The sequence below is a fragment of the Pipistrellus hanaki genome (assembly GCF_964339955.1).
Source record: "Pipistrellus hanaki genome assembly, chromosome: 16".
Classification (NCBI taxonomy): Eukaryota; Metazoa; Chordata; class Mammalia; order Chiroptera; family Vespertilionidae; genus Pipistrellus; species Pipistrellus hanaki.
This window is the reverse complement of record NC_140518.1, coordinates 41,828,491-41,849,712: the sequence shown is the minus strand read 5'-3', so window position 1 is coordinate 41,849,712 and position 21,222 is coordinate 41,828,491. Positions and strand designations below refer to the sequence as shown.

General features: G+C 42.5%; 1 protein-coding gene across 5 annotated transcripts in view; it reads right to left on the bottom strand.

Moving 5' to 3' along the window:
• The window catches only part of MAP2K4 (mitogen-activated protein kinase kinase 4), a 97,386-nt gene extending 85,731 nt beyond the window's left edge, over positions 1 to 11,655 (bottom strand). For 4 of the 5 annotated variants that reach the window (XM_084862640.1, XM_084862641.1, XM_084862642.1 and 1 more), the window contains exon 1: positions 11,485 to 11,655. In XM_084862640.1, coding sequence (XP_084718766.1) covers positions 11,485 to 11,599 — 115 coding nt within the window. In that variant the 5' untranslated portion in view covers positions 11,600 to 11,655. The remainder of the gene's footprint in view (positions 1 to 11,484) is intronic. The other variant, XM_084862643.1, reaches the window with a different exon arrangement.
• Positions 11,656 to 21,222: the final 9,567 nt, after the last annotated feature.

The following is a 21,222-nucleotide window of genomic DNA, read 5'->3' as shown; positions in this document are numbered from 1 at the left end:
TAATTTCTACCTATGATTCAAAAACTTTAGTGGTTCATAGACTGTGAAACCTAGACATCTCCTAGCCAATAAGCTACCTCTAAATGACAAGACAATGAACTATTTCAGAGGTGCTAAAATTCTCTAAAAAAGCGACCATGTCCCTGGGAACGGTAAGACAGAGTAGGAAGTTTAGTTATAAGAAAAAAAACCTGTGGCTTCTTAGAAACATGAACACATTTTCCAAAACCAATTGAATCTAGTTGTACCTTATGCATAGAGTGTATACAGATATATTTTTTTTAAAAAAATACACCCAGTTCAAACAAGCTGTTTAAAATAAAAAACCTTCTCTGCCCAGCAGTGTGGCTCAGTTGGTTGAGCAGCGTTCCGTGCACCAAGAGGTAGTTGGTTCAATTCCTGGTCAGGACACATGCCCAGGTTTCGGGCTCAATTCCATTGGGGGCTTGCGGGAGGCAGCCAATTGAATGTTTCTCCCTCATTGATATTTCTGTCTCACTTCCCCTCTCCCTTAGTCTCTCTCTAAAAAATCAATATTAAAAAATTAAAAGTTAAAAAATAGCCATTTCAAATAATTCTTTCACCCACTTAGTTCATTGGCTGAATAGCTGTTTTCTTAGTAGTCTACCTATGCCTGAGTTTATTACTACTTTGGAAAGAAAACAGGGAAAGTAAATTTAGAATGAGTATCACTCAAGCTTGTATTTATACAAACTCAGTCAAAACTTGTAGGAAAAATAGCCAGAACTAAAGGGAGAATATGTGTAAGTAATCTTCCCCATCTAATTATGAAAGTGCTTGGGATTCCAAAAAGATAGTGTAGAAAACCTGAAAAATGCTAGTGTGTAGCTATTTTATCGGGAAGGTACTTGGGTGCACAAAAGTAACCCACTGCTAACTGCCTAATGGCACAAATGGCAACACAGGAGGAAGTGAGAATGGGGACTTCATGGGACAGAAGTACTGGGGGCAAATCTGGAGGCAGGGCACAGACACTACCACTGAAGCTCAGTATGTGTCACCTTACCAGGTGAGCAGCAGCAAGACTTCAGAAAGGAAAAAAATCAAAGATCCTTGGGTCTTATAAACCTAAGAAACTAAAAGTCAGCCGGCCTCCTGAATAAATGAGCAGAGCACAAACAAGCAGGAGGAAAAGGAACTGGCTTTCTGGAAGCAGCGGTGGGATCAAGCTCAGAGGAGCCTGAACCACAGCTCAGAAGTGGGTTGCCCACCTTCTCCAACTAGAAGGAAGAGAAAGGGCACCTGTTTTCCTGGAGAGGAAACTGATCAAACACTGAAACAATTTTAAAGCAATAGTTACTCTTCTCTTTTTAGCTCTAAACAGAGTCAACAGTTGCTGCAAGGTAGCAAAAACAAAAGGTGAGAAAAAAAAGGCAAATAAAACAGCCACAGAGAAAGGAACAAGAATTTGAAAAGTATGAAAAAGATTGAGTTGGACCCTAGCCGGTTTGGCTCAGTGGATAGAGCACTGGCCTACATACTGATGAGCCCCAGGTTTGATTTCATTCCAGTCAGGGACACATACCTTGGTTACAGGCTGATCCCAGTCCTGGACTACGGCCCCTGCAGGAGGCAACCAATCCATGTCTCTCTCTCACATCAATGTTTCTCTCTCTCTGTCTCTCCCCCTCTCTAAAATCAATGGGAAAATATCACCGGATGAGGATTAAAGACAATAATAAAAAGAATAAGTTGGATTCATACATATGGTTATATAAAAATAAATGACAGAATAAAGCAGAATAAACAAATTTTAAAGGTGTATGTAACTGAGGATGTTAAAATGTCACCAATTACTGCTCTAACACTTAAAAGTTAAACTCACTTTTTTTAATAATGAATTGGGAATAAGAGGAATCCATATTCCTCATTTTCTTTTTTTTTCATGAATATACTTTTACTAATTTTAGAGAAGAAGATCTAGAAACATCAATGATGAGAGAGAATTATCAATAGGCTGTCCCCTGCACGCCCCCTACTGGGGATTGAACCCGCAACCTGGGCAACCAGGAATCAAACAGAGCTCCTAGCTCATGGGTCAATGCTCAACCACTGACCCACACGGGTCAGACTAAGCCCACTTTTCTTAAGTTCTTAAAAATTATCAAAATGTCAAGTTCTGCCAGTACAGAAGCAATGCAAGTTACTAAAACGGAAAGGGGTGAAATTCTCAAAGCATAACTACAGACTTGCTCTTTTTACTTAATTGTGGATGAAGTAACCCGGTAAATAGACTCTAAGCCTTATCCCAACATCCATGTCTGCATTGCTTCTCACTCAGAAAAAAACTTCCTAAACTGCTAACTGACCCAGAGTCCACCAGGCAAGCAAGGGCTAAACTAAATGGAACATAACAGCTCACCATTTCCTTGGAATTCCGTTTAACCTTATCAATTAAATCAGATTAAAGCTATGTAGCTAAATCTTTCTAAATCTAAAAGACTATGTATATACAGACTTTCTATGACTATATACATAAAAGAGGGTTTATGTATATATGAAAAAGCACCTGCAGAGATCAGAAAGTTGGTGCTTGTAGCACAGATTGGGAAAGTACCAAATAACTCTCCTACCTCATCACACACAAAGGACAGGGAGGGCTGTAGGGGACAACCAGCACTCTTGTAAAGAGAAAGATGGGGTGAGAAAGTAATATTGAGGAAACCTTTCACTAGCCTCAATTTTATTTAAAAAAAAAACAACTTTGTGGCTATGCTACAATTAGTCCATTAGCACTCATTCACAGATGGTCGATTTTTAGGTCTCCTGGTATCAAAAATTCTGTCTAAATGCCGTCTTTCCATTCACATTCTTCAAGTCCCACATCTCCGAAGTACTAAAGATCAGCTGAATCTGTTGCTAATAACCAGTTATTTCTTTAAGTCTTAGATGCCTTACTCTTTATCATCCTGTTGTTACCAGTACCCTGGGACTCAACTTCACACAATCCTCTTTTTCAAATTTGAGTCTCATTTTTTCTGGCTCCAGGCAAGTTTATTTTCATTAAATCAAGATGTATTGTACAATATGTTTGATCCCTGGTCAGGGTGTGTGCAGGAGACAACCAATTGATGTTTCTCTCTCTCTCTCTTTGTGTGTGTGTGTGTGTGTGTGTGTGTGTGTCTCCCCATCCTTCACTTTTTAAGAATCAATTAAAGAAAAACAACACACATGCCAAAAAAAAAAAAAAAAAATCCTCAGGTGAGGATTTTTTTTAAAAAAATGATGTTTTGGGCAGAGTGCCAGCCAGTATGCCTATAAAAGAAATAAAGCTATGTCGGGCTTTTCCCCCCTTTTTTGTCATTAGGCCTCTCCCTGCCTTTTTCCCATGTTTCCCCCTCATTCTCACCCTTACCTATTTTGAGAGCCCTTTACTTGGCCATACCTTAAAACCTACAATTGACTGTATTTACCAAGTAAAGAAAGATTGCCCATATTGGCTTACAAGACTGTTTAGGATGGTTGTAAGCATAAAGGCAAACAATGTTTGATAAAGCAGAAAATGAAATGAAGAATTTTAGGAGACCAGGGTTCTAGTTAAAAGTATGAACTTAAATCATAATATTATCTCAGAATTTGAAAACAGTGTGTGAACACCTAATTTTGCTTGAGTAATTATCCTCATTGCAGTCACCTCTCCCCCCACCCCCCTTCCCTTTCCTCTGAGTTGACAGTATAACCCAGGGAGGTGCGAAGCAGGGGCTTAAGTGGTTTCTTGCCTTCTCAGTAGCTCCTTATGGCTCCCTGGACATCCTGAATTTGGGCACTACTGAAAATGGATTGTGAACACAGAATAAGCCCACACTAATGTAAAAACATCAGAGCTGCCTTACTGGGCCATGCCCAGAGACCAATCCAGCACGTCTTCCTTCTGACTCAAACATGAAAAGTCTAGTTGTTTGCTGCCTTAAAGTTTCAACCTCAAAATGTTGGCATGTGTCTTAAACTGCAAAATCACTGAGTATATCATTTGGCTAAGAATTTACCTAAGCTTGTCCAAAATGTCTTTAGTTCCGTGGTACTTAGAATGAGCCCCCACACGACTTATTTACTGCTGTGTTATTTCTTTAACTTTCCTTGCACCTCTCTCAAACTTAAAAGTGAGTTACCTTAATTTAGCATCATCCAAAACCATTCATGATTTTATAAATATTAGTCAAATATGCCCGTTCTTTTTCCTCCCTGTAGCCAATAACTTACTCTGGCTATGTAACTTTAATGCTATATTATCATCTCAAGCCTTTTCTTTTAATTTATTTTTTTAGAGAGAAGGGAAAGAGAAACATCAATTTGTTGCTCCACTTTTTTATGCACTCACTGCTTGATTCTTGTACGTGCCCTGACCTTGGATCAAAACCGGAACCTTAGTGTCTCAGGACAACGCTCTAACCAACTGAGCTACCCAGTGAGGACCTCAAGCCAGGGAGAGTAACTTCTATAAGCCTGTTCTCCTGTCTGTAAAATAGAAAAGTACTACACAAATGTGTTTTGTGATGATTAAGGAAGGCGATATATCTAAAAGGTCCAACACAGAGCCTGGAATAAGCAGGTTAATATTATCATAGTCATCACAATTCCTGGCCTCGCCCTCGGGTGAGCAATGACTGTGGCACCTTTCCTACCAGACCAGCTTAACCTACACAAAACCAGTCCCTCCTCTCCTTACATTCCCAGTCAACATAAGACAGCTCAAAAGGAAGAACTCTGGAGAGCATGGGATCCCCAAACCACTCTCTACACTTCTTTTTCTTTCTCCTTTTTAAATATTTTTTTTTCCCTCACTCGAGGATTTTTTTGAGAGAGATAGGAGCAGGGAGAGTGAAACATCACTGGCTGCTCCTGTACGAGCCACAACCAGGATGAAAACTGGTATGTGCAGTAAGCTAGAATCGAACCCCAACCTTTTGGTAGAACAGACAATGTTCCAACCAACTGAGCCACTCAACCAGCGCTCTCTCCATTCCTGCTACTGCCCTTCCTACATGCCTGAGGCCCTGAGGCCTCTAACAACTCCAACAAGGAGATACGTCCCAGGTTCCCGAAAGGAACCTAAATCAAATGTCAGGGATACTGGCAAACATTAGGGGAACCACTTAAGGCCTTTTTTTTTTTTTTTTTTTTTTTTTTTTTTTTTTTTTTTTTTTTAAGCAAAGCCAGGCAATGAACAGACACAGGCATGTCAAATACACAGCAGAGCTATCTCTGGCAACAGTTACCTTATTTCCCCTTTCTAAAATTTGGAGTAATTTCTGGTAAGATGAAATATGGTACGAAAAAAACTACTGTGGTATCCACTTCAATCATCTTTCCCTGTGGTGAGAATGATGTATTGATCCTCAAGAATCAAGCTGTGACTGCTATCTTCTTTCAAAAGGTCCAACTTGAGTTCGGTTTAACTACTGGCCAACACTCCCTGTCACTGTATAGCAAAGTTAGGCCAATCTTATCGCTCCTTGCCCTTGAATCCTGTCTATAAGTACCCATTAATTCCCAAACCTAAACGTATAAAGAGATATATGAAGACTTTTTGGAGGTGGGGGTGAAGGGCTAGAAATTAACCCATGCCCACAAGCAGATGGCAGACTTATCCAGGATGGCAACCTATGTTATTAATTCTTATGCTTTAATGGATTTCTTTTATATATTAAATATAGTGCTCAAAGAGTTCTAATACCTTTCATTTCTACACTGACCTCTTGGGCCTCAAGGCCTTATTAAAGTTTTCTACTTACTTGTAAATTCCCACTCAGAATGCCTCCAAATTCAAAATGCAACTGGAAACCCTCCAACAAGTTCACACCCGGCTCATAAGGAGCATCAGGAAGCACCACAGCTCCCAAATCAACCCAAGTGTGGCTGAATGCTTCCAGTTCCACCCCAAAGTGAGCTTTCCCTTCTATTCCGGAATCTGCATCACTTCTGGCAAAGATTCTTCTCTCAGCTCTGAACGGTTAAAGTGAGCCCTAGCTGGTTTGGCTCAGTGGACGGAGCGTCGGCCTGCAGACTGAAGGGTCCTGGGTTCGATTCCAGTTAAGGGCAGTGCCCAGGTTGCAGACTTGATTCCCAGTGGGGAGTGTGCAGGAGGCAGCCAATCGATGATTTTCTCATCACTGATGTTTCCATCTCTCTCTCCCTCCCCCTTCCTCTCTGAAATCAATAAATATATTTTAAAAATATAAAAATAAAATGACTTAAAGAGAGCTCAGAGAACCATGTGAACCTGTGTAGTAGAGTAGTAAGAAAAGCAATAGCTACCAGTCATACAAGGGGGCTAAACCCACCTCTATTAGAGCAAATTACTTAACTTAAAAGTCAGTTCCACCGATCTATGCAAGAAGACTATGCCCAACTACCCTTGAACAGATGCATATGAGCTTCAAATTAGGTAAGGACAGAGAAAAAGAGCTTTCTTAACTATTAGTTTCCAATTATAAGTACGAATTAAAGTTTTACAGGTTGTATCATTTGGGCTATCTCTATCTTCCAGAGAGGGAGACTGAAAAAGAGATTGACCTGGATTATGCATGATGGAGTTATGATTTCCAGACCCCAAAAAATAAGGAAAATTCTATGGGCCCAAATCAATCCAGCTTCTCAAATTAGGTAAAAGAAACGAAATTTTAAAAAGAGAACTTCACAATGCCCTAGCCGGTTTGGCTCAGTGGATAGAGGGTCAGCCTACAGACTGAAGGGTCCAAGATTCAATTCTGGTCAAGGGCACATAACCAGGTTGCGGGCTTGATCCGTGCAGGCGGGAGGTGATCAATGATTCTTTCTCATCACTGATGTTTCTATCTCTTCCCCTTCCTCACTGAAATCAATAAAAATATGTATTTTAAAAAGGAAAGAACTTCATGAAAAAAGAACACATGACTCAAAATACAGGATTAACCAATATCCCATCTTCAACAACTTTCAGTATCAAGTCACTGTGATAAGATACATTAAAGGGAAATGTTATAAAAGAAGTATACTAAAAGCAACATATTTTTCTACATTTTAATTTTCAACACTAGGACCCTGGCCAAGTGGCTCAATTAGTTGGAGGGTTGTCCCATACAACCAACAATAGTGAATTCAATTCCGTCAGGGCACATACCTAGGTTTCTGGTTCAATCTCTAGTTGGAGCAAGCACAAGAATGATCAATGTTTCACTTACAAATCAATGTTTTTCGCTCTCTTTTTCTCTCTCCCTCCCATTCCTCTCTCTCTAAAAATCAATAAACATATCCTCAAGTGAGAGAAAAAAATTGAACACTAGGGTTGCTCTCATTTTTAAGGGACCTTGGAGTAATGCAATATGTACTCTAAAAGGGAACTAATTTTCGAAGCTGCAATGGTATCAGGTTATAGCAAATAAATGATAAAATAAATAGTATGCAACACAAAGAAAGGCAATTCTAGGATTTATAACTATGTATAACCAATGTCCACACAATTCAGTTCTTTAAAATTAAGATAAAGACACCCTCCTGTGGTTTTTGAAAACCACAGACTAAATGATGGATAGTCCAATAGTATCACACATAGGGCATCTCATACATATTGTATATATTCCAATATTATTGTAAGAAAAAGCATATTGATTTTAAATATTCACTTTTTCTTAACAGATATGCTTCATTACACTTGAAAGTTTTGTTTTTTAAAAGTATAATCTCACTATCATATTGTTACTTCAATTGATATTTATAAAATGTTCAGTTGACATTTATAAAATGTCCATAAGTTTTGTTACACATCTATATTTGAAACCTAACAAGAAAAATAGAATAACTACTTAAACTGGCATATTAAGAGAATCAGAGGCACCTACAACCTATTCTGTATTTCCTATAACAAGTACTTTACAATGCCTCCATGTTTTTCAGAATCAATTATTGATTCTAAGCAATTTTTCAAGTTTTTTTTTTAATATATTTTATTGATTTTTTTACAGAGAAGAAGAGAGAGGGATAGAGAGTTAGAAACATCGATGAGAGAGAGAAACACCGATCAGCTGCCTCCTACACAACCCCCACTGGGGATGTGCCCGCAACCCAAGGTACATGCCCTTGACCGGAATCGAACCCGGGACCCCTCAGTCCGCAGGCTGACGCTATCTCCACTGAGCCAAACCGGTTTTGGCGCAATTTTTCAAGTTTTAAAAAACTGACATTTGTTAGTTTTATATTTCCCCGCTTTTTCTTCTATAATAAATTTAACCTCTGTGTTTATGAGATCTTCTAAATATATTACACTTTAAGTGACTAGTAACTAAAGCAAGTTATCATCTCTGATAACAATTCTATTTTCAAAGCACTTTCACATGCATTACTCTAATGTGATTCTAATGATAGCCCTATAAGGTATGTATTATCCCTATTTTAACAGATGAAATACTCAGAAAACGTGGGTAATTTCCCTAAGGTCACAGAGCTTGTATATGGCAGAACAGTTACCTGAACCCAGGTAGAATAAAGGTTCATCCAGCATATTCTGAGGGGGAATGCTCAATAAGGAAAAAATGGAAATCAACAGGTTAGAGAAGAGGATAGGACCCATTAATAATGAAGCTGAAGAAACTGTGAGTGGATCATGAGCGGTTAGGGACTCGTCTATTAATAATGAAAGAGACCATTATAAATAAAAGTATTGTTGCTTTTACCAATGATGATGGCTAACATGTCTAGCAAGCACCCTTATTATATTCCAGTCCCATGCTTATATTTATATGTATTCTCAGAGTACCGGTGAGGTAAGCATTAATCCTACTTTCCAATTGAGAAACTGTGGCTTGAAGAGGTTAAATATCTCGCCCACGGTCTGATATGGGATTCAAATCCAGGACTCCAGAGCTCTGGCTCTTAAGCATTATGATATTAAGAAAACAATACTTCCCAGCCTGGCTGGTGTGCTCAAGTGGTTGAGCACTGACCCATAAACCAGGAGGAGTTCATGATTTGCGATTAGGTCATATGCCTGGGTTTGGGGCTCAATCTCCAATGGGGGCATGTAAGAGGCAGCCGCCGGCCAATGATTCTGTCTCATCATTGACATTTCTATTTCTCTCACCTTTTCTCTCTCTGAAATCAAAAAAATATACAATATGTGTGTGTGTGTGTTTTTAAAAAAAAAAAAAAAAAGCAAATAATACTTCCTAACCTGGACCACCTGGACCCCTCCTGAGTCACAATCAAGTCTGGTCCAAGCTGGGAAAGGGTGTGTCTCGTTATCCAGTGCCCCATGCAGTGCTTATCACACAAAAGGACCTTCTCTATCTGTTATATGAAATGTCTTCCATAGCAACTCCCCGAAAGTAATGTTTGGGTGGCAACTAGAAGCAAACTGTGCGGAGGGGGTGTAAATACAACCAACATCTTTTAGGGACCGTCTCTCTGAAGTCTGATCTTTGGTAGATGAAGCATTGGAGGGTAGGCTTTAATATTACAAAACAAACAAAAAAGACAGATCCTAAACTGCTGCTTAAGCTCATGTTTTATAACCTGAACTCAGCTAGACAGCATCCTGAGAATTTCAAGCGCTTCTCTTCACTTTGAATAAACAAGAGGTAATACTAATCAAGAACTGATATAGCAGGTCCCTGGATCAATCGAGCCTACACACAGTACTGAAAACTCATCAATAATTACAGGAAAAGTTTGAAGCCTCCTCCCTTTTAAAGTGAGTTCAGCTTATTCAAAAGTTTAGCTTACTAGTGCACACACACAGTTAGGGAAGGAGGAACGGAGAGCATCAGAATACTACCTCAATGCAATGACTTACTTTGAATTCCTAGACTCTTCCAAGCTCTTTCCCACTTTGGAAACCTCACACAAATGGTTCTTTCTGCTGAGAATTGCAACTCTCTTCTCCAACATAAGGCAGGTCAACCTCCTTACTCCACCCGCACCCAAAAAAAAAAAAAAAAAAAAAAAAAAAAAAAACCCATCCCCCCCAAAAAAACACATTATTTTATGTCACCCATTTTGGATAAGCAATACAACCCTAAATTGTCGTTTTGCTGTTTCATCTCCCACCAACAACTTAGACTGAAAAGCTGTCAGATCAGGAAACCCAAACTGTATTTCGACTGTATGCCGCGATTTGCAACACAACGGCATCCAATAACTAATTCAATCTGAACTAATTACCTGAGGGCCTGCACAGAAGGTGCCCTGAGCTCTGACATCATCCTCTCTCTATATCTATCACTGTTCTTTATGTATATTAAAATCACCTCATGGGGAAGGTGACAGGATCATAAAATTGATTATCACCCTGTCTCTGCCTGAATCACACAGGTTCTCATAAACATGAAATATTCAATAAATGCTGAACTTAACTAGACACACAGTTGTGAGAGACCCAGCAGGGGCCCTTCAGGGAGCTTTTAATCAAAGAATAACTACGGTCACAGGACCAAGAGCACTCCAACTGATTCTGCTAATGATTTTGCTAAGCCGTGGGCTCAAGTTGTATGGAGATTTCTGAGATTCCCTTTTAAAAATAGCATTGCTCCTCGAAAATTCCCCCTGTAAACTCAAGGAAATGGTCCCTCCTGGGCTGGGGCCTGGTATTTATTTCCACAGGACCCCGCTGTCAAGAGCCACACACAGCTAATCAGCATTTCCAGTGGGAAAAGCCATTCATTAGGAGGGCTGCCTCCCATGTCCACACACTACCCAGTGCCACCTTGACCCCTGCCTTCCTATTTCCTGTATCTCTCCATTAACCGAATCCACTATCCTTTTTTTTTTTTTTTTTTTTTTTCTGCATGCAATGCTCACATAGGGATCCCTGGGCCGGAATACATGGCTGCTCCCAGGCCAATGGCTGTCTCCCTACCTTCCAGGTGGCACAGGCCCGAGCAGCCCCCGCCCCTGCCAGCTCGCTCGCAGAGACCCTGCACAAGTTTGCAAACGCAGGTCCGCCCGACTGGCCCGCGGAAGCCCAAGATGGCCCTGTGCGGGGCCGGGCGGCGGCAGGACCGAGCGAGGGAGCGGGCTGAGGGCGGAGGGCGCGGGCAGGGACGCCGCCGCCGCCGCCGCCGCCGCCGCCTACCTGGGCGCCCCGGGAGCCGAGCCGAGCCGAGCCAGGCCCCGCCGCCCCCGCCGCCCGAGCCCGCGTCCGGGGCGGCGGGCGGGGCGCCCCCGCCAGGTAAGCCGCCGCCGCGCGGGGCGCTCCCGCCAGGTGGGCCGGGGACCGCGGGGGCGGCGGGCAGGCCCAGGGCCGAGCTCGGGCGGAGGCCGCGGCCGCCGGGGCCTGCGCGAGCCCCAGCCGGGTCCGGGCCGAGCCGAAGCGGCAGGCCCGGCGCGGGAAGCCGTGGGGGCGGGCGGGCGGGCGGGCGGGGGACCGGCGCGGCGACTCCCCCCGGGGCTGCCCCTGCGGGGTCGGGGGGCGTCCGCGCGGGGCGACAGGCCGCGCCGCCGCCGCCGGCCGCGCCTGGGGAGCCGGGGTCTCGGCGCGGCCGCGCTCCTTACCCTGCATGCTGCTGACGGCCGGGTGGCCCGGCGCCGGGGACCCCAGGGGGCCCGGGGAGCCGCTGCCGCTGCCGCCCCCGGAGCCGCCGCCGCCGCTCGGGCTCGGAGCCGCCATTGTTGGGAGTGAGGAGCCGAGCGGCGCCGCGGCGGCTGCAATGCAGCAAGCTCGGCCTCTTCTCGGCGAGGGGCGCGGCCTCCGCCTTGGCCCCGCCCCCGCCCGCTGAGGCCACGCCCCGCCCGCACGACCAGGCTGACGCGGAGCCGCTCCAGATGCTGAGCCCTGGAACCGCCCAGGTCGCGGATGCGACCCGCAACGGGCAGAAGTTCTGCATCCCGGCTGCGAGACCTAAAGCCGTTTGCTGAATAAGGAGTCTGTGTGCATTTGGGGGAACAAGAGGGTACCTAACTTGCATCATTCCCAGAGAGGTCTGTGACCCCAGGAGTTTAAGAACCCACTTGTTAGATTTCAGAACCCAAAATCAGAATGGTAAAGCTGAAAGGGACCCCGGGGGGCGGGGAGGAGGGGGACACCCTAGGGATCATGCAGCGTGTCTAAGCGATTACAGGGACCTTCCATAGGGGCGTTGGTTCTACCTCTGGTTCCATCTGAAGCTTCTGTTAAGCCGTACCTAGCACCCCCACCCTCTCTTTGCCTTTTGGGAGACGGGGTTCCCAAACTCATCCATCCCAAAACTACTGAATCAGAATCTACAATTTAATAATATCCCCAGGTAATATACATATATATCAGGATCTCCTTCTCCAACCTCCTTCCACCCAGACATTTCCTGTGCTCGGACTTCCTCATAGCACGTTGGAAATGTGTCCTCAATTAAAAGAGCCCGCTTTCTTGTTCCAAACCCAACCTCAGCCATCAGCTTCATTGCTCACATGCTGGCAGCGGCTACAGATAGAAGCAATAAAGACAAATTGAAGGCGAGAGTAGGTAGGTGTCCTTAAGTGGAGAGCCTTTACATTCTCACCTGCCACGCTCCTCAGAGGGTTTGGCTGACTGAACAACATGTCCAAATCCAAGTCATTATAAAATAAAAGTGGCCAAATCCCCATCTAAGGAGTCAGTAGCCCACCTTGCTTTTGTTGGTTCTGGGGTTAGAATCCTATATGTGGACTCCTTCAAGGGGAGATTTTCCCAGAACCAGAAAGGGAAGTTTCCCATTCAGACTGTTCAGCATAGAGTACAGACTAGATTTTCCATCTTCATCGTCTGCCTGGTGCTGCTAGAAGAGACATCACACATGACAAAAGATAAGGAGACACCCTGGCTCCCTACTAGTCTCCCCTGTTGGGAACGATGGGCAGATGGCTTTCTTTTCTTTGGGGTTTACTTTTTAGTGCCTGGAGGAGCTACCATCAGTAATCAAATGAAATTCTTCTTTCAAAACATCAACACAGCTTGCCAAAGATTAGAAAAGATGGATGCAGAAAAATAGAGTTACACACACCTTGCATTTCCACACTTGGGCATCCTGGGAAAAGGCTTAGTTTGCTAGGAAATGAGCCAAATGCAGGAGCCTGTCATCGCTGAGCTCCAGTTGCAGGATACCCAGATGCCAAATAGTTCAATCTGAACAATTTTCTGACACTTTATTCCAGTACCTGCCAGTAGGGTTCCCAATCCATTCCTATTGTCTAAATGTCACTGTTGTGTGTGTTCTCATTTCTTATTTTTGGTCCCAAATCCAACTCCATTCTTTGATGTGGACAATTGACATATTCACAGTTTATGTAAAGGGCTACAAGCCCCCTTTCCGCAGTATATGTATTTCTTTAATAGAAACTTACTAATTCTTTACTAAAAATCCTAGAGGCAATAGTACAGATTAGGCAACTATCAGAAAAACATTTTCTTAAACATATAGTTTTCCACTATGTATAGGTTGCACTTAAGTTTGTTCAAACAGAATTTAATAAAGTAAGAAAAACCCGATATAGTTAAATAAACTTAAATAAGAAAAAAATATATAACAGATAAACTTAAGGAAAGCATTCAACCTAGGACATTCATTCAGGAAAATTAAAAGAGTGATAAATAATTAATTTGGATTTTTTTTAATTTAGTAATACCTAATGCTGGGTTTGTGACAAAACCCAGTTCGGCTGGAGTAGCTCAGTAGTTGAGTGTTCACCTATGAACCAGGAGGTCATGGTTCGATTCCCAGTCAGGGCACATGCCTGGGTTGCAGACTCAATCCTCAGTAGGGAGCTTGAAAGAGGCAGCCAATCGATGATTCTCCCTCATCACTGATGTTTCTATCACTCTCTTCCTCACCCTTCTTCTCTGAAATCAATATATATATATATATATATATATATATATATATATATACACACACACACTTTAAAAAAACAACTGATGTTTGCATTGTAAACTGCTGGATAAGAGTCAGGAAAAAGAACCATCAATGAGGTCTGCACTTGGGCAAAATAAGAAAGGACCTTGATTTGTTCAAACTGATAAAGTTATGAGATTTTTTACATTTTCATATTTTTGCTTTGCTCATATTTTTCTTATGGTTTTATGAAGTTTTTTTTTTCCTTAAGTATTGTATGGTTTGTTATAGACTGTTTTCCCCAAATATTTGTACTGTATGTGGACATCCTATCTCCCAATACCTCAGAAAGTTCTTACATTTGGAAATAAGGCCTTTAAAGAGATAATTGAGGTAAAATGAGCTCATATGAGTGGACCTCATTCCAATAAGACTGATGTTCTTGTAAGAAGACTGAGACACAGACAAACACAGAGAGGGAAGACTGCGTGAGGACCCAGGGAAAAGAGGCCATCTACAAGGAGAGAGGGCTCAGAAGAGACCAGCCCCATCAACACCTCTACCCCAGACTTCCAGCCTTCAGGTCTGTGAGAAAATGAATTTCTGTTTGTTTAACCCACCCAGTCTGTGGTACTTTGTTATGGCAGCCTTACCTAATTCACAAATGGTTCAAAAAAATGAATGGCATAAAAGAACTATAGCCTTTTTAATAATACTAATAGCAATTGGCATAATCTTTGGGGAGAAGGAAAGGCAATTAGGTAATGTGAATCAGTAACCAGCAAATTCACATTTATAAGAGCTCCTTAGGAAAATCCCCAAATGAGCTTAAAATTCTTGGCTCTGTCATGTTAGTTACTTTCCTTCCCACTAGACTCTAGTGACTAGACTCTAGTCACTAGAGCACATGTGTCAAACACAAGGCCCGCGGGCCAAATCCAGCCCGCCAGGCCTTGCAATGTGGCCCACACCGCGCTGTCATCACTGCACTCCGCTGTCAGTTTATGACATTGTCAGTTTATGACTGTTCAGTAAACCATTCGGCCCGCGATTTAGGCTGGATTTTACATTTTGGCCCCTTCTCTGATTGAGTTCGACACCCCTACACTAGAGGATGGGAATAACAGGTTAAGACCATTGACATAAGTAATTGATGGCAAGATCAGTGTCCTGCCCTGACAGAGGATGGAGAGGAGAGTAACATCTGTATTTCCCCTTAGAGCACCTCTGTTTAGAAATCTAGCTTGCTGGTTCTTTTTGATACATCTGTCTCAAAGGTTAGATTAAGAAGACATTTTTCTTTGTTTTAAAAAAAATTATTTTTTTTATTGATTTCAGAGAGTAAGGGAGAGGGAGGGAGGGGGAGAGAGAGAGAGAGAGAGAGAGAGAGAGAGAGAGAGAGAGAGAGAAAGAGAGAGAGAGAGAGAGAGATTGAGAGAGAAAAAACATTGCCAAAACCGGTTTGGCTCTGGATAGAGCGTTGGCCTGCAGATTGAAAGGTCCTGGGTTCGATTCCGGTCAAGGGCATGTACCTTGGTTGAGGGCACATCCCCAGTAGGGGTTGTGCAGGAGGCAGCTGATCGATGTTTCTTTGTCATCGATATTTCTAACTTTCTATCTCTCTCCCTTTCTGTAAAAAATCAATAAAATATATATATTTTTTAAAACATAAATGATGAGAGAGAATCCTGCATCCCCCCTATTAGGGATCGAGCCTGCAGCCTATACATGTGCCTTTGACAGGAATAGAATCCAGAACCTTCAGTCCGCAGGCCAATGCTCTGTCCACTGAGCCAAACAGGCTAAGGCAAGAAAACATTTTTCAATTTATGTTCCAAATAAATTAAAAGTAAGTTTACAACTGGATTTCACCTTAAGATCCCAATTTCAGCCTCTGAGAAGATAATAAGGGTCAGACACATCTATTTGGCTGGAACAATCATCAGGTATTCCCTGTAAGTGTTCAGCAGCGGGCTTTGAGCACAATCCATCTTCTGTCCACTCCCAAATCACTGAGGGTTCAAGACCAGGCCATGCAATGACTGATTTTGCCTTTCTAGCCAGAGGGCTACACGCTGGGCAGGTTTCTAGAAATTGGTTGAACATTGTATTTAATTGAAAATAAAGGGCAGGTAGGAAGTTTGACTGGCTTAAGCTATGATTCTCATCTGTTAAAACTATGCCTACAGCCTGTCCTCATATTTTGTATTCTGTTTGTTTATTCTCACTAATTTTTTAAAGGCACTGAGTTGGAAAAAAGAAAACAGTGGGCATGTCTTTGGCAGGGGGAAGAGGAAATTCAGCATGATTGACTGGAAAGGGGCAGGAAGGCTCTTTCAAAAGTAACGATTATTCTCTACACCTTGATAGGGGTTTGGGTTACACAAATGTATGCACTTATCAAGTGCAGCAAATAATGCTGGGGTTTGTCTACTTCAATGTATGTAAATTATACCTTGGGGGAAAAAAACAATAAATAAACATTGAACTCTAGTTAATAGCATAGATGCTAAAGTATTCAAGAGGACATGTACTGCTATCTGCAATTTAACTTGAAATATGTCAATAACAAGATGGATGAATGAAAGCAAAGTGGGATAAGTTGGTGGACAGATATGTGCCAAAATCAGCAAAATGAAATGTTAATGGTAAAACCTAGGTGGTGGGCTGGCTGATGTTAAGTACAATTTTTTCAACTGTATGTTTGAATATTAGGTGGAAATGAAAAACAATTTAAAATATAAAAATCACACAAAAATTAAGCATATTGTTAAATTATATTGCCCCCTAGAGCTAAGCCTACAAACCAAATAATAAAATCTCTGCTGACTAAATATTAATTTGTCTAACTAATTTGTCTAATTGGATAGTTTTCTTATAAAAATCAGGATATATTGAAACTCCTCATCAAAAAGAAAGGAATCAGCCCTAGCCAGTTTGGTTCAGTGGATAGAGCATCAGCCTGCGGACTGAAGGGTCCTGGGTTGGATTCCGATCAACGGCATGTACTGGTTGCTGCTTTGACCCCTGACCCTGGTCGGAGCACATGCGGCAGGCAACCAATCTATGTCTCCTTCCCTTTCTTTCCACTCTCTCTAAAAATCAATGGAAAAAAATATCCTCAAGTGAGGATTAACAACTACAAAAACAACAACAACCACAACAGCAACAGCAACAAAGGAATCAGCCTGGCCTGACCAGAGTGGCTCAGTGGTTGAGTGTGGATCTATGAACCAAGAGGAAACTGTTCAATTCCAGGGCAGGGCACATACCCAGGCTGCGGGCTCAATTCCCAGTGTGGAGGGTGCAAGAGACGGCTGATCAATGACTCTCTCTCATCATTGATGTTTCTCTCTCTCTTCCTTTCCCTCCCGCTCTGAAATCAATAAAAAATATTTTTAAAAAATAATAATAAAAGAAAGAAATCATCTCAGGTACAGCCATACAGGGTCCTCGTGTGTGAAGACATAGGTCGCTGTGGGCTTGCATGTGGCCATACAAGCATCTCTGACTAACTCAATATTTTAGAATTTAATAACTACTTGAGGGAAGATAGTTTGGTTTTTGGTTTTGTTTTTGAGATTAAGTAAAAGTATCTGGTTTGAATTTCATAACATTTTTTTTGTTTCATTGGTGTTTTTTTTCTAAAGTTATATTGAGCTATACGTAATTCATATATCATATAATGAAGTGTACAATTCAGTGAGTTTTAGTATATTCATGGAGTAGTACACAACCCTCATGATAAACAAATTTAAAATATTTTCATCACTCCTCCCAAAGAAACTTCAAACCATTTGTAGTCGTTTTTTATTGGCCCCAACCTCCCTCACTCCAGCTTTAGGCAACCACTAATCTGCTTCATGTCCTCATTGATTTGCCTATACTAGAAATTTCATATAAATTAAATCATACATGGCCTTTTCTATCTGATTTCTTTCACTGAGGTTAACATTTTTATGGCTCATCCATATTGATAGCTTGTATTGGTATTTCATTCCTTTTCATAGCTGGCTAATATTCCATTGTATGAATATGCCACCTTTCTTTTGTACTGCCACTGATGGAAATTTTGAGTTGTTTCTACCTTTTGACTATTATAAATAATTCCATTTGTGTACAAGTTTTTGTATGGAAATACGTTTTCTAATCTTTTATGTACATACCTCAGAATGGAATTGCTGGATCATATGGTAACTTTATGTTTAACCACTTGAGGAACTGCCAGACTTGCTGAACCATTCAATTTACATTCCCATCAGCATTGTGTAAGTGTTCCAGTTACTCCACATATTAGTCAACACTTACTATAATCTACCTATTTTACCATAGTTACACAACTGAATAGCATTGTGTCTTAAGGTTCATCTACAGTATCTACTGAACTGGACATTGGTGGAGATGGTATATTTTATAAACTAAAAATGAAACATATGTTCATTTCAAGAGGAGATATCACAAGATAAATTCTGTGACCATACATCAATCACTTTTGGTACAATCAGACATCAAATTCTATTAATCACAGCTTGAAAAAGTTGTGCTCTTTTACAAGAGCTACACGCAGTTTTTGGATTGCTCTAATGATCCAAAATGGGTACCTAAACTCTTATTAGAGAACCAAGATGGCAGCATAGGTATTCGCCACCTCCCACAACCCACATCAAAATTACCACTAAAATACAGAACAACCAGCATTCAGGACTGCCTGAAATCTGGCTGAAGGAAAGTCCTACAACTAGAGAAGTAAAGAAGAAAGCACATTGAGACTAGGAGGAGGGGCGGAGGCTCAGAACAGCATTTTTTTAATTGGGAGGGATATCTCCATGGCAGAGGCCTCCCATAAGAAGCAAGAGGTCCAAGCCTCACACCAGACCTCCAGCCCAAGGTTCCAGAGCTGGAAAGAGAAGTCTCCGTAACTTTGGGCTGTAAAAACCAGCAGGGACTATAGCCGAAAGATACTGAGGCTACTGGAGACCCAAGCAGTTCCTTTTAAAGGGTTGGCACATGGCTTACATGGCCCTCTCCCTCTGACCTCCAGCTTTGGGGGATCCAGGTACGAACAGGAAGGAAATGGGTTATCTGGCATCAAGATGAAACTCGGGGGCGGCCTTCTCCCATATGGGAGTGCTCTTCAGGATCATTGTCCCTGTGCTGGGATCTTCTCATCAGAGAGCTGACTGGCAGTCATATCTGAGTTTCCATCAGTGTGGCCCACACTGTTCATTCTTCCCTGGTGATTCTTTGAGATCCCACCCCATTCAGTTTACAACCCCACCCACGCTGTGGGCAGTAGCTTTTTCATATGAATGGCCTAACCTGGCTCAGGCTTCAGGCTTGCTAAAATCTCTCAAACAAGCAGCATCTGGCAACAGTGACCCCAAATCTATCAATAAACAGCCCGAGACTCAGCATTAGCACCAGCTTGCCTTCTTTACACCTGGGTGCTTGTTCTTGCCCGGGCACTTACAAATCCAATACAAGTAGTAGCCATCTGCAGATTTTTCTGTAGCTCCTGCTGGATGACCCCAGGCAGTTGTTGCCTTTGCACCTCCTGGGAGACCCCAGAGACAGTACACCCAATGGACAACTTCAGATCATACCAGATTACAACTCTACACATCCACAAGCAACACACTCAAGGGGCAGACTCAATGAACACCAAAGCTCACTAAAGCAAGCCCTGCTCCATAGGTGTGTCTCCTGCACAGCAGCACTTCCAATGTAGTCACATCTGGTCCTCACAGCCAATTAGCCTGTAGATCAACTCCTCCCAGTGACCAATAGCAATTAAGGCTCAACTACAACAAGGCTGTGCACACAGCCCACACACTTAGAGTGCCCAGCTCAGGTGACTGTGGAGGCTGAGCCACTGGACCCTGCAGGACCCCTTCTACACAAGGCCACTCTACCAATTCCAAGAGAAAACAGTAGCTCTACCTAATACATAGAAACAAACACAAGGAAGCAGCCAAAAGATGGAGACAAAGAAACATGTCACAAATGAAAGAAATGTAACCAAGCTAACTACTAGATACAGAGTTCAAAATCATGGTTATAAGGTTACTCAAGGATCTTAATGAAACCTTCAAGGGACTTACAGAGAGCTTCAAGGGACTTAGTGAGATTTTCAAGGATCTTTGTGAGAAGAACAAAGTCGTGAAAAAGAGCCAGTCAGAAATTATGCATACAGTAATTGAAATAAAGAATAATTTTTATTCAACAGTAGAATAGAGGATTACAAGAATCAAATCAATGATCTAGAACATGAGGAAGAAAAACAAAACAAAACAAAACAAAACAAAACAAACAAAAAAATACCCAATCAAAAGAGCAAAAAGAAAAACAAACAAAAAATATGACCATAGTGTAAGGAGCTTCTGGGACAACTTCAAGCATACCAACATTTGCATATGGTAGTACCAGAAGGAGAAGAAAGAGAGCAAAATATTGAAAACCTATTTAAAGAAATAATATCAGAAAGTTTCCCCTATCTGGTGAAAGAAATGGACTAACAAGTTCCAAGCAAGAGAAACCCAAAGAGGCCCACATTAAGACACATCATAATTAAAATGCCAAGACAGAGAATCTTAAAAGCAGCAAGAGAAAAGTAGTTAGTTACCTACAAGGGAGGGCCCATATGATTGTCAGCTGATTTCTCAGAAGTGGTTAGGGACAATTGAAGTCTAACTGCTCCCCTGCCAACCTGTTTGCCCCCAATTTCCTTCCTCTGCTGGCCTGGTCACCCCTAACTGCCCTCCCCTGTAGGATTGATTGCCTCCAACTTCCCTTCCCTGCAGACCTGATCCCTCTCAACTGCCCTCCCCTGCTGGCCATCTTGTGGTGGCCATCTTGTGTCCACATGGGGGCAGGATCTTTGACCACATGGGGGCAGCCATATTGTGTGTTGGAGTGATGGTCAATCTGCGTATTACTCTTTTATTAGGTAGGATAGAGGCCTGGTGCACTAGTGGGGGCCGGCTGGTTTGCCCTGAAGGGTGTCCCAGATCAAGGTGGGGGTTCCCTTGGAGCATGGGGTGGCCTGAGCGAGGGGCCTGTAGTGGTTTGCAGGCCAGCCACATCCCCTAGCGACCTAAGCAGAGGCTCTGGTATCTGGAATTTATTTACCTTCTACAATTGAAACTTTGTAGCCTAGAGCAGAGCCAAGTCTCCTGCTCCCTCCATGGCTGCCACCATTTCTGTTTGGATTTGTTTACCTTCCATAATTGAAATTTTATAGCACATGTGTCAAACACAAGGCCCGCGGGCCAAATCCAGCCCGCCAGGCCTTGCAATGTGGCCCGCACCGCGCTGTCATCACTGCACTCCGCTGTCAGTTTATGACATTGTCAGTTTATGACTGTTCAGTAAACCATTCGGCCCGCGATTTAGGCTGGATTTTAGATTTTGGCCCCTTCTCTGATTGAGTTCGACACCCCTACTTTAT